The 13,509-nt window shown below is 42.6% G+C and overlaps 1 protein-coding gene across 3 annotated transcripts in view; it reads left to right on the forward strand.

The window, feature by feature from the left end:
* The window catches only part of CHMP7 (charged multivesicular body protein 7), a 125,377-nt gene that overhangs the window by 71,891 nt on the left and 39,977 nt on the right, over positions 1–13,509 (forward strand). For 2 of the 3 annotated variants that reach the window (XM_069214070.1, XM_069214069.1), the window contains exons 6-10: positions 2,471–2,519; positions 4,421–4,540; positions 5,481–5,579; positions 5,970–6,030; positions 7,378–7,563. In XM_069214070.1, coding sequence (XP_069070171.1) covers positions 2,471–2,519; positions 4,421–4,540; positions 5,481–5,579; positions 5,970–6,030; positions 7,378–7,563 — 515 coding nt within the window. The remainder of the gene's footprint in view (positions 1–2,470; positions 2,520–4,420; positions 4,541–5,480; positions 5,580–5,969; positions 6,031–7,377; positions 7,564–13,509) is intronic. The other variant, XM_069214071.1, reaches the window with a different exon arrangement.

Genomic DNA, 13,509 nt, shown 5'->3' on the forward strand with positions numbered 1-13,509 from the left:
AACACGTGTAAAGCCCTATATATTCGAGCATGTTGACCAAATTTCACATGCTAACACCTATGAAATTCATATAGATGTTTAATGTTTCGTGGGCCTTGGGTAAATGTTGCTGAGCGGAAATGTATAATAATTCAAATCACTATGAGAAATACTACAAATACCACACAGTGTAACAATGTTCTTGAGGAACATTCCACCCCCATTGCCAGAGCTTTGCTAATGGTTTTGGAAAGCCTCTTGTCTGCTTTGCCCTGCTGAATATTCCGATTTTACCCAGTTGTTCAACCGGTTGCTGTCCGTGGCTCTCCCCTTGTCTAAAGCTCATTTTGTACATGAAGAAATTGCATAGGCAGGGAGCCTCAGTTGCAAGAAGAGGTACGGTGATAGATTGAGGCTTTGCTTGGGCTGAACACCAGCAGATGAGGGGTGCGGGCCCTGTTAGTGAGGTATTAGCGCTGTCTGTGTAAAGTGGTATGGCTGTGTGTTCCTGGCTCCGAGCAGAATGGGCTGTGGCTTAAGAAAGAGTGGGTTCTTGCTCGCACTGAGCCTGAAAAACATGAATTGTGAGACAAGGAGATATGGAAACTTCATACTGGCAATAGAGTGGAAGACACTAGAATTCTGAGGATACAAAGTGATGCTTGAAATGAAGGCCCACATCTTCCCCTCTGCCCAACCTTTAAACTCAGCTGTAAAGAGTTCTCTGACCTGATACAGGTCAGAAATGTGTTGCAGTCGTATACCGGCGGATTGTGAGGATAACCGCTACATAACCACCTTCCTTTGGCTTGGCCTTATTGTGGCTAAAAGGGATACAGCTCGCCACAGAAAAGATGCCGCACCACTGCCCATTGCAGGGTGGAAGCAAGGTTTAGACGAGTGCCTAGATAGAGAAAAAACAGTGTAGGAGGACCGAGGCTTCTCCCAAAAGTACATAAAAATCTGGCAGCAATGGGCTGACTATAGGGGGTCGCCGTAGCATAACCCATAGACTCCGGACCAAGCCTGGATGCAGAAAGGCAATCCTATTGTGGCTCGGCTGGCCGACGCAGCCCGCGTCAGGGCACTAGATGTTGTTCTTGCCTCTGCTTGGGGGGGGGACGGGGGAGGGGGGGGGGGCATTTTTGAATTATTGGTGGGTAGGTGAGGCAAACCGGATATGATTTCCGCCTTGTTTGTTTGTATTGTTTGCTACGATGTGTGGTGGTGTAATATTTGTACTCATGTTAAAAACTTAGTTAAAAACTTAATAAAATGTGTTTTGTTTTCACAACAAAAAGGAAAGCAAGGTTTTTCAGAGTTTAGGTTTTTTGTCCAGCTGGTGTCAAGTACAAACACCCTTGGAAGAGTACAAACCATATAATATGGAGAAAGGTGGCTTTTTTCCGCTGATGCTTTCAGAAATGTTCTCGCTGTGGGTTTTATGAATCACTTGCATGTTACCATCTCTTCATGATGTGGCACGTAGGAATCTGATTTTGAGTCTGATGTATAAGCCTTTGTGGGAGAAGAAGATGTTCAGACACCCGATTTGGAGGCCAAACCCTTAGCATCATGGTCTGCACAACATGTTAGGAGGAAGTCTGAATTAGACATTGGGACCCACTCACTTCTTGAAGGGAGAGAGAATAGGTGGTTTCAGTGGTAGCTTAGGTGTGTGTCATGAGCATCTTTGATCAGACATATCTTTGGGTGTCTTTGGAAGAAATGCAGGGGGAGTTCTCTTAGGTGTTGGCCCAAGTCCGTATCGGGTTTGATGCCCGGTACTTCGATATCTCCCCCTTTGTTTCTTTAAAATAAACTTCGTTGGAGAGCAAGTTTGGTGTTGCCTGCCCTGAATGTACATTTGACTGTGTAAAGGGGAAACATTTAATATAGGCTTACTGGGCCTTTTCCCCCGAAAGCTTTGTAGATCCTTTCATATCCTTTGCTTCTTTAAAAGCCATTGTAACTCCTTCAGGGGTATTGTAATGTCGTTTGAATTCTCTTGATTTTTTTTTAAATCTTGTTTTTAACAACTCTGCATAGACAGTCTGTGAGTGGGACTCAGCATCATAGGTTAGTGCTGCTGGTGGCCTGTGCAAACTTGTATTTGTGTATAATTGAGAAGTGCCTCAAACAATTTCAAAATGATTTTTAATGTTATTCTAAATTGATTTTACTGACTTCAATTTCTTTAAGGTAAATGTAACACATACTCATTTAGTTTGCAGGCTCTCTCTCTCCTTCCTCGTTGTTGTAGTGTATATCTCCATTACTCTTCACCATGCCCCAGGTCCCTCATCTTTCACACCTTTTTGAGTTTCCCAGTCTCACTTACATTCTCCTGGCCAGGCCGTGGTTTTTGATCTCTTCTAATTCCATTTCTAACTGTGTTGTGACTCTGATGTGCTGTAACAGGAAGTTGCTCACTGTGACCTGCAGAATGAGTCTTCAGTAGCCAAAAGCCCCATCTCTCTTTTTATTGCAGGTTTAAAGATGAAGCTAGAAGTGCCTGCAGAGCTGGGAAAAAACCTCTTGTGAGTATTCAACACAATTTCCCACCCTCTGATGCTGTGGTGTCTACTGCCTTCAGCCCTCATTCTTGTTCCAGACCCACCTATATCTGTTTACCAACACCCCCTGTGTTTTTACCACCTGCCAGGTCTGTTTACAACTCTCTATTTGAGTGTTTCTCACTTCATGGCTCTAACACAAAACTCATGCTATTTTTACATCTTTGCTTGTCTGTTAACGTCATCCCAACTATTGCTCCTTAGCGCCAAATATGTTCCCTTCTCAGCAAGTTACCCGTTTTCTGATTACCCCTCAACCCTCTACTGTATACCCTTCAGCCCTAACTGTACCCAAGTCTTTGTACATCTTTAATCTGTAACAAGCATGTAGTTTTTATTGTCTGGCATTTATGGGCATACTGCTCAGGTGTCTTTCAGAGTGCCTCCTGGCATTGAATATTCCTCGCTAGCTTGCAGGTAAAATCATATTTTTTTTCATACCGTCTTTCATAGATAAAAAAAAAAATGTGTGAACAGTCCTTTCTTGCTTTCCAAAGTGTTCATGGAGATGCAACTTGAGAAATGTACATGTGAAGCAATGTGATCTCACTGTACGATTTACATGTGTTTGTAGGCCAAAAAAGCCTTTACATTTTATTTTAATGAAAAGCATTAGCGTGAATAGAACCAGTATATATTATCTATGCAAGCCTATACATAATACAATGACCAGCTTACACATCGTGTCACCCCGGTCTAGGGATATACCATAGGTCGAAGGTGCTGTCCACAACAGTCTGTGTACACTCTGCCTCAATTTGGCCTTTCCAGTTTGTCTGTACGACCCTCGTCCTTCTCCTGTTTGCCCCTCTCCCTTAACTTGTTTGCCTCCATCACTTTGCCTGTTTGTCCTTCTCCCCTTCGTCTCTTTGCTCCTCTCCCCTTTTCTGTTCCCCCTTTCCCTTTCCCTGTTGCCTTTCTCCCTTTGCTTATTGGCTTCTCTCCCCTTCCCTACTTGACCATCCCTTTTTGCCTGTTTGCTCCACTCCCTCTGCCTCTTTGCCCTTCTTCCTTTGTCTGTTTGCTCAATTCTCTTTGTCGTTCTTGCCGATTCCCTTTGCCTGTTTTCCCCCACTCCTTTTGTTTTTACCCCCTCTCCCTTTGTTTGCCCTTCTCCCTGAATTGCCCCTACCTTTGTTTGCCCTTCTTCTTTGTTTGCCTTTGTCCCTAGCATTGATTCTATTTACGCACTTCCCTTTGCCTGTCTGACCCTCTCCCCTTTTCTGTCCCCCTTCTCTTTGTCCGTCTGTCACCCTTGTCTGACCGTCTGTCACTTCTCTACTTTCACTTTCCCAAATCTGTTCCTGTCCGTCGTATCTGTTGCCCATCTCCCCGTGTCTAACGGTCCCCGGTCTCTCTTTTTTTTATGTAGGGCGCACATGCCCTTGTCTCTCCGTCCGTTCTCTTCTGCCCTTATCTGCTCATCCTCTCTGCTTTTGTCTGTCTAGCCACTCTGACTGTCCCTTCATCTGCCTATTTCCCCTTCCCTTGCCTGCCTTTGCCTGCCAGTCTCCTCACTGCTCATCTGCCCGTCCCCTCATCTATCTTCGTCCTCTTCCTTTTTCTGCCTGCTTCCCCTGTCCTTGTCTGTCTGCTTCCCCTGTCCTTGTCTGTCTGCCTCCTCTAGCCTGGTCTTTCTTCTTTTAGCTTGTCTGTCTGCCTGCCCTGACCTTTCTGCCTTCTTTCCACTCGTGTATCTGCCTCTTCACTCGTCCGCCGTCTCCTTTCGGTCTTCTCTCCTCTTTTCTGTAAGCGCCCCCTCCCTCCTTGTCAGTTTAAGCCTTGCTTCCCTTTTTTTAGTATCAGAGTATGTTTCTAAATGTATCAGCTTCTGATGCAAGACTTTGGCTTTGTTTTTAACCAAGGCATTACGGTGCCTGAAGTCTAAGAAAAGAGCAGACCGGCGGATTTCAGAGCTTCATTCCAAGCTGGACACTGTGCAAGGGATTCTGGACCGGATCTACGCTTCACAGACTGACCGAATGGTGCGTCTTCCCTCCTACACCAGTTGTCTGCTATCATGTTCTACTCATGAACCTAGCTCCCCAGTCTTTCATAATAAGAATTCTTTAAGTGGTTGCTCGCTCCCTTGGCCCCAGCATTGGATCTACCTTTTGTTTGCAGCTAAACCCAGTCAGCGGCATTTTGTTCTGTTTTATCTTGTGTTTGTGACTCTAATTGGTTCCCATCACAGTCTTTGGGCAGCATTAGTGTAGGGTTATGTTAGTTTATTCCCATTTGTATAGCACTAACCATCTATTTCATGGCATCGTAGCACATTGTGTCTGGCCAACTTTAGTTCGATCCATCAATTGAACAGAAGGAACCATTGTTGGATTGTGTCTGTTGTTTCGTGGTGTTGGATAGCATGTGGTAGTAAGATTTTGTTAAGTTTCAAAATGTTTGAGTGAGTTAATTTGATTTAAAATGCGTTGTATGTAGAAAGATGTTGGTGGGTTGTTTTATGATGGTGTGTGTGCTAAAAGAACTTCAGTTTTTCTCTTGGTTTGTGGGAACAGAGGGAATCGGTGTCCCTTTCTGAGCCACAGTATTGTGTTTTTGTATACATGTATCACTTTCCAGATCAGTGTCTTACAATGCAATATTGTCCCTGTGAGGTTGTGTTCTTTCTATTTTTCCTTAAACTTAAATAGTAAGGTGAGGTGAGGTTTACCTGGCCTGGATCCTTGTCTGTCACAGATTTGATCCATATTCAAGTTTCCTGTGCTTTGTTTGCCATGAGTTTTTCGTTCTCCTTGTTCTCCATTGGGTGATCTTTCAATTAACTGCCAATTACTTTTTTTCCTTGCACATTTGCAATTTTGGCCATAGAGATGATTGTTAAAGAGAAGGAGAAAGGGTTTTTAGAGCATTCCTAGTAGGGTAATCGGGCACTTTTTAACAGGATTGCTTTCTCTTCTACAGGTGATCGACGCGTATCAGGCTGGGGTGGGAGCTCTAAAGCTAGCCATGAAGGATATCACACCAGAGAAGGCAGAGAGCCTAGTGGATCAGATCCAGGAGGTAAGAGACCGTGGTGATTACAGGTAAAAAGATTGGTACAACAGATCCAATAGGTAAAAGAATTCAGAAATAGAGAATCTTCAGGCAGAAAATATAGTTGATCAGCTCCAGCAGGTAATGTTTATGCCATGAGACCCATGGATTTAGATGGCAAACTCTGGCAGTAACTCACTGTAAGGCAAACGTGATGCTGTGGATCCTGCTGGGAGAGGTCATTTTATCTTACTGTCTGTAAGGTCGGAATGACTGGCTGTCATTTCCTACAGCTTTGCAAGGGTGGGCATTGATCCCCAGAACTCGGAGAGGGGTGCGCTGATCTCTGGAGTTTACCGAAGGTGTGTACACCAAGACGTATGACCGTTTGATCTGCTTCTTTTATTTGTCTTCCAGTTCTGTGACACTCAGGATGAAATCAATCAGACCCTGGCTGGTGCAACACAGGACAACTTGGGTACGTTCCTATGCTTAGATGAACAATGCTGGTGTTGCTTTTAACTCAAGGCGGTGAAAGACAAACGTTTAAAAACATATTCTACATCCAGCCCCTGTTAACCTAATAATCTTCTGATTTGTTACTGTTTGAGCCATTGTCTAGCCCTAAATCTGCTAAACCTGGTTCTCTGCTGAAAATAATGTTTAATCTCTAACTTGTTTTTCTCTTACTCATGTGGTCTTTGTGCTGCTGGGGTGGCAGGTTAGTCAGAGGTGTAGGGAGTGCCTTTCAGGGAGCAGCGGCTGTCATTTTCATAGCACTGGTCTAGTCTTCTTGTGATGCAACCTGGCATTTATCTGGTAGTGTTGAAACATTTTTGCACCCATTGTGACACGTGGTCACTTTTAATGACTGAATATTCGTCAAACAGGTGGGGAATCTTTAAGAAAAAAAGTTTCCAGTTACTAATTGGTAAACAGTCTGCCAATTTCCTTTGTTCATAAAGATCTGAAACTTGCCTCAGTCTAACAACATCGAGAAGAAAAAGAGCCTTCCTTGCATTTGCCCAGGCTTATGGTATGATGTGCCTTGGTGGCTTATGATACGCAGCTCACTATTGACCTTTAGTAAAACACTGAAACAATTTCTTTCTGAACAATTTTGTTAACACATTTGTTTGGATTTACTTTGTACCAGTCCATTTTGCAACCTCTGTACATCATACAACTATCTGTTGTACATGCATCTGTCACGCCTCAAAGTCGGATTTTCAGTTTTTAAACTTTTTTGAAATTAAATGAAATAAAACTGGATGTCTCCCTACACACCCCATCTTTACCTAATGCTTCCCTCCTATATTGTACCAAAATCTGTCATTCCTCAAAGTCTAAGTTTTAATTTTAAAACATTGTTTAATTGAATTAAATATAATTGGGTATCATTCCACACCTCCCAACCTATTCATTCCTACTGTGTGATAGCTGTTTTTACTTCAGTTCGCCTCCAAATCCTACCATCATGCTCCTGTAGGAGGGGTTTACCTGCCTTGCTTGTGTCCACCTCATTTTACATCCTTCCAACTTCACCTACCCAGGGTCATTCTTTTAGTTGAACAAACTTTCCCTAGTTTGGGTATAATCCCAAATCTCCCCTCTTCCACCAAGCTCACACTACTTAGCAAGGTCTTTTCCTCACTTGAACATGTTGGTTGATTTTGTCATGTTTAATCTTATACCTGCATTGAGCTTCCCTGGTGGGACATGTTCCTCAGTCGTCTTCTTCTTTATGAGTTGTCTTGTACTGTGAATTTCTCTGGGTTCTTCATAGAGGAACATCTTCATTGATTGCTGTTTACTCATCTTCCAGACTTTGACAGCGAAGACCTGGAGAGGGAGCTGGACCTTCTACTACAAGATACCACTAGTGAAGTTCTGGACTTGCCAGATGTTCCACAGAAGCCATTGCCAGCCGCAGTCAAACCTCGCCTCACCATCAGTCGATCAGAAGGTGAGCTGGAGCTGGATCAAGAACTAGCAAGGCTTTCACTGGGGGGTAAGTCATTGTGAAATTCACCTCCAAAAGGTGTAATGGGTAGATTGTGAGTCTGTGGTAATATAATGTGTTGTCTGTAGGATTTCACTGACTTCACATTAATAGCATGTCGAAAAAGTGGACCCAACTAGCTCAAAGCTTAATGTACTAAATTTCCCTCGGTACACATGGTTGTAGGGTAAGTTGGCCAAGCTTTGAGGCCTGGATCTTGGATGAGGAGAATGTGGCATCCAATATATAGTGCACTGTACTGTAAATCCAGCTCCAAAATATTGCAAGGTTAAACAATATCCTGTTTTTGTAGTAATTGGTGTTACTATCCTAAAATAAAACCTTTATTGTATGAAGCTCTGAAAGTGTGATGTGACCAACTACAGCCCAACTGTGGTCCTAGTTGCCAGTATTACATTTAACTTTGTTGTTTGCTCAAAGGAAATGTTCTTTGTCTAAGAAGTGGTGGTGCACTTGTAGTAGATTGGGCCTTGCAATTGCTTCTGAGCCACGTTTACCCTCTGATTTGGGTAGAACGATGGGGTTCTCTTCCATTCCAAGTAAAGATGTTTGCTGTCTTGTTCTTCTTGGAGTGGGCTGTTTGTAACCCAGGGTCCAGAGGCATCACACAGGCCCCTGCAGCTCCGGCGGTGCAGTGTAGGCACCAAAAGTTCTTGCTCCCAACCCTTCTAGGGGTAGCTGTTCAGCCCAATGATAATGAATATCTGTGAGATATGTGAGACTCAGGAACCGCTCTTCACATTTTGCAGTGGGGCCCCATCAATTTGATTTACACCACTGGCGGGGTCCTGGCTTTCATATGTCATTGTCTTCTGCAAAGAATGATAAAACTATAAACCAGAGCCATCACTTGCACTCTTGGGCTGGTAGAACTGCTACTTACACAGAGTTGCAGAGCTTCATTGACTTGGACCTAACCTGTCTCCTGGCATAGAGTGGGTGGCTTCTGGCAGCACCACCACACCGATCCAGAATGCAAGCGCTTGACACTGCAGACCAAAGTTGTCCGGGTACAGAATTCTGCACTGGGGATGTGAGCCTCTGTTGTAAACCCAGGGAAGGACCTTTTAGATGAAGCTCTTGTTAACAGAGAAGTTCACAAGAACTCCCAAAAACGATTTGCTATGTAGCTTTCAGAATAGAACATGTTTTACAAATTTAAGACTGTGATTGGTGGAATTTAACACCTTAGTTTGGTCATTAAACGCCCTGAAATGAATGTGTTCTTTTGAAGGCAGTGAGTAGGACTAAAATATCCTATCAATTTACAGGCCCTGGTGAACTGTACTGTGGGAGATGTGGGGTCCGCCTATATAATACGTCATTCTTCGCTTAGGAAGTGGGAGTTTCTTAGCTAAATATTATTGTCTCTGTTTTCTTCTGTGTCTCTAGATATGAAATGTGTATTTTGTTAAAGAAATCTTTCTTATAAAAGTACTCTTAGATCCCGCATGTGGGCAGGACTCTTCTGTGTTTAACTTCAAATGAGGGAGACTAGGATTACCAGTATTATTTACTTACAGTTTAATATGTTTGCAGAATGTGATGCTGTACAGCACACTCCTGGAATCCACTGTTGAATGTGAGGTTGTCTTTCTTTGAAGAAGTGCTTTCAGTTTCAAAGTGACTAGCGATTTCTCACCTGAACTCCATGGTACACCAGGATACAGATTCCACATTTTTTTTTGCCTTCGCCTTTGGCGTGTTTTGAGTGCTTTGTCAAAAGCTGCACCTCGAGCTAAATTTAGCACCTGACAGGGGCCACAGATAGATGTTTCGGCATCAAGCACAGCCACAAGCAGCAGTCAAGAAGAAATTGTGTTAAAGTGCCTGGGGCCAGCTTGTATGAGAATGGCTATGGAAAACACTATATATATTTATTTTTTGTTAATCTTGCTATAACAAGTTTCCATGGTCGTACCTACCATGTTTACTGAGAGACCACAAAAAAATTCACTTTCTGGCCCTCAAAGCTTTTAATTGCTAAAAAGATTATTCGCACCACAGTGTTAGAAGGTGGATGCTGAAGTTCACCAAGCAATGCCAAGACTACCTATTCACCATCAGACAGGGCCGCAGAAGATAGTGTTCAGATCTAACAACAGTTTTGGGGGCCCATCCTATAGCCTGCTGACCCAACAGAAATGGGGCCCTTGCACTATCTCTTCACAGATTCAAACTTTGGAGACAATGGGTCTCCAATGGCTCCAGTGAAGCCTTCACCAGAACTAATACAAGACTTTGGATTTCAGGCCTCACTATCAAGGATCTATTTGCAACATCCTCAACCTTAAAAGGACACTGTTGGCATGCATGCTTAGTGCCATCACCCTAGGGTTTGGCCTCAAAATGAGTCTTGAATCCTCATCAAGAAACATAATAGAGAAGAACACCAGACCTCGATAAAGGATTCTCTTTGTAACAAATCTTGACCTTCTCAATTGACACAGAGTATAGTGCTGGCAGTCCACAAGGTCCTGGAGTACAGATACAGCTTCCATGCATGGTGTAAACAATAGTAATGTTCCTCAGACCTCACAACTAGACATATGGCAACATATCATTCATACACATCCTGACATAGGCTATTTTATTGCCCAGCCCAGGAAATCAGGGCATTCCCTATCCCTAACAAGAGGAAGTTAACCATAACAGACCACTGCCATTTCCACCACACCATTCACATTCAGATTCATAGGTAGATATTTCAGCTGGCCCAATCCCCCCCCATACAAATCAAGGACACAATGAAGATGAGATATGGCAGGATTATAGCCTAGACATTCATGAAATAACCTACTAGAGTGGTACTTAGAGAAGCCCCCTCCACCAGCTGACATCTAAACATATCACAAGGTAATATTGAGGGCTGCACAACAACACAGTGACACAGTAGAAGTGGAGAATGTCCTCATTGAGACACTCTCCTAAGCAGATAGATCTAATCAGTATCTGTCTATGCTGAAGTCCATAGTCAAATATTCAGCTGATAATTTCAAGGACCCTGTCAAAAGTGGTTGTGCCGCGGTTTACAAAGAGGTTAAAGTCCTAACCCCAAAATTCTCTGTTTATCTGCTGACTAGTGCCTACAGACTCAATCATCATCCACACGTCCAGAAGAAGGGCTTTATGTAGGGCACAGGTGATATTCCTGACAAAAATTAGAAGTTCTGATAAGCAAGTCTCAGTTGGCATCATAATTCAATGGCAAATTTTCAGTTGGCGTCATAATTCAATGGCAGATTTGCAAGTCAGTGACACTGCTATCAACACATAATAGACCCAGTAGAAGAGAATCAAAGATTCCTTGCAATATTTGCCTCACTCTCATCACAAGTGAGCACAGGGAATTGTGCAGGAAAGCAAAATGATTTCCAATGCCAACAGCAGATTTGAATTAGATACAGCTGACACACCTCTGAGGGAGGGAAACACAAGTCTATCCTCTATGCACGTATATTCTTCATATGCTAGAGGGGCTCATGTAGACAGCCTCACTGTTCAAGGCACGTGTTCCTCTCGAGAAAATCTCCTACTCATCAGTATGTTGGAGTTCATAACAGTTCAGTCAGCTGTGCAAGCATTCCAAGCTAAACTCCACAACAAGGTGGCATTAACTTGAACAGATACTATTCCCTGTTGACTGACTGGTCAGGAACATTTGCTCACGTTTTTCCCCTTCCCCCATTGATCTTTTATGTTGCACAAAACTAAATCAGGCAACAATGGCTTACGTTCTTATTACACCAACATGGACCACACCAGCCTTGGTACTTTCTGTGTAGAGATGTTAATCCATCTATCTATTGCATACAGATTTCCTCGGTCAACACCAAAGTAATGTTGCATCCCAATTTCAAGTCTCTGATCTGGCAATTTAGCAGCTGTGGCCTTAGAATTTGAGTACCTGCAGCTTCCTCAAGAATATATGAAAATCTTTGAGATACTAGAAGACCTATTGTCCATCCATGTTATGCACCACTCACAATCTAGGTCCTTTTTGATTAACACCGCCAACACATAGCATAAGCCTCTATATGGGTACATCTACCAGCAATTGCTGCATACCTCTTAAAACGAGAATGTCAGTCTGTTTTCAAAATCTCTGGTATAAAGGTTGTGTGGAAGGGTTTAAAAGGGTAATCCATCCCAGAGTCCCACCACCTTCACTTTCGGACCTCAGTATAGTTCATACTAAGTTAATAAGGCCACCTTTCAAACTGCTCCATATGTGCTCTCTCCAGTTTCTTTCTGAGAAGGTGGTCTTTGTTATTGCGATCACTTTCCTCCAGAGGGTCTGTGAACTTTAAACATTTTCATTACATTAACTATTATTTTATGTACAAACAAAGCTAGAGTAGCGTTACCTTCACTCTCTTGTTTCTTGCGCAAGGGGGTCTCACCTGTCCGTGTCAGCCACTCTGTTGACTTGAGATATTTTTGCTAAAGTTACAGCCTCTTGAACAGAGAGAGATTTACACACTCTAGATGCCACAAGGGTCAGTGTGTACTATGTAGATCACCCTTACGCCATTAGGAAAATCAAATAACTGTTGCTGGTTTTGCCCAGCCTCATATGGGGAATCCGGTCTCAAACATCAGCCTTACTAGATGGTTCATTCAGCTGTTATGTCATAGCTAAATGCACACTGCACAGCACCCCTGCAGCGCATTTGCAAGAAACGTAGGGACAATTGTGTTCCTCAGAAAAATCCCATTAGTGGATATATGTACGGTTAATGACTGGTCTTCCATTCACACAAGACTTCATTTTGTGAATATTCAAGTCTGTCAGAAAGCACCAGTAGGGTAAGGGATTTTTAAAGTCACTAGTAATCTGTAGTCAAACAAGTCTTTATTGGCCGGAGCTTCAAAAACACAAGATTAAAATTCCAAGACATTACAATTCGGCATGAACGCCCATAAAACAATTAACTCAAAATACAATTTTAAAATATAATAATTTGTCACTGGAATTTAAATTAAAGATTTTGTTTCTTATTCCAAAAAAACAGACTAATATCATTTTAGGAAAGAAAAAAGATAATTGAACATAAAATGCACATGAATAAGTTAAAAAAAAAAAAACATCTATTAGTTCATATTTATTGAGATTCCTATCTTTTTCTAATATAAAAAGCTGATTTTAGAAAATGTAGTAATTCATAACAAATGTCTGGGAATCCTAAGAACTGCAGGAGTATTAGGCCTTCCTTGTGATGTCTCAAATTCGCCTCCTAAAGTATTGGGACTAAAAAGCAACGTCTTGGCTCTGAATACAAGGTGCAAACCAGGATAAAGTGGCTAGTGCTGAAATTTTTTCACACTCACAAGATGTTACGTCCTGTTTTCAAGCCTCTGGCAGAGGAAATGCAAAGTTAGAGTGCAACGTACACAGCCTAAAGAGTGTGAGCCAGAATCAGTGCATAGAATTGGCAATCCGCCCTAAATAAGGTCCCATCCTGTCTGTTGTTGACACTTGGGTATATTTAACTATTGTTTCTTTAGCCTGGTCCTTTCCTAAACATAAATTAATGCAATATTCCTGGTAATGTTTCTTAATTCATCATTTATGTTCTGGCCCAATTATAAGAGGATTTTCATGTAATTCCTTTAGGCCTCATTTCTTAAATGCTTCCCTCAAGTGGGAGAGGCAGGATATTTGATATGTCCTATCAAGTATCAAGCAGTGGTTGATGCATGTCCCGGTTAGACCAGCCTCAGGCGTTCCCCAAATTTTAACCCAGAGTAACAGAAGGGCTAACCTAATCAGGTCTTCCAGGTATGGCAGCCCGAGTTCCTCATGGCATTTTAAAGTTTCTGTGCTTCCCGGGACTGACAATAGTCTTCGCATAAAACGTTTTTCTGCTAGTTGAATTATGCCAGTCCTACTATAGCCCCATAACCCAACACCACAAGTTTCCATCGAGATAC

Source organism: Pleurodeles waltl, chromosome 11 (assembly GCF_031143425.1).
Source record: "Pleurodeles waltl isolate 20211129_DDA chromosome 11, aPleWal1.hap1.20221129, whole genome shotgun sequence".
NCBI classification, from domain to species: Eukaryota; Metazoa; Chordata; class Amphibia; order Caudata; family Salamandridae; genus Pleurodeles; species Pleurodeles waltl.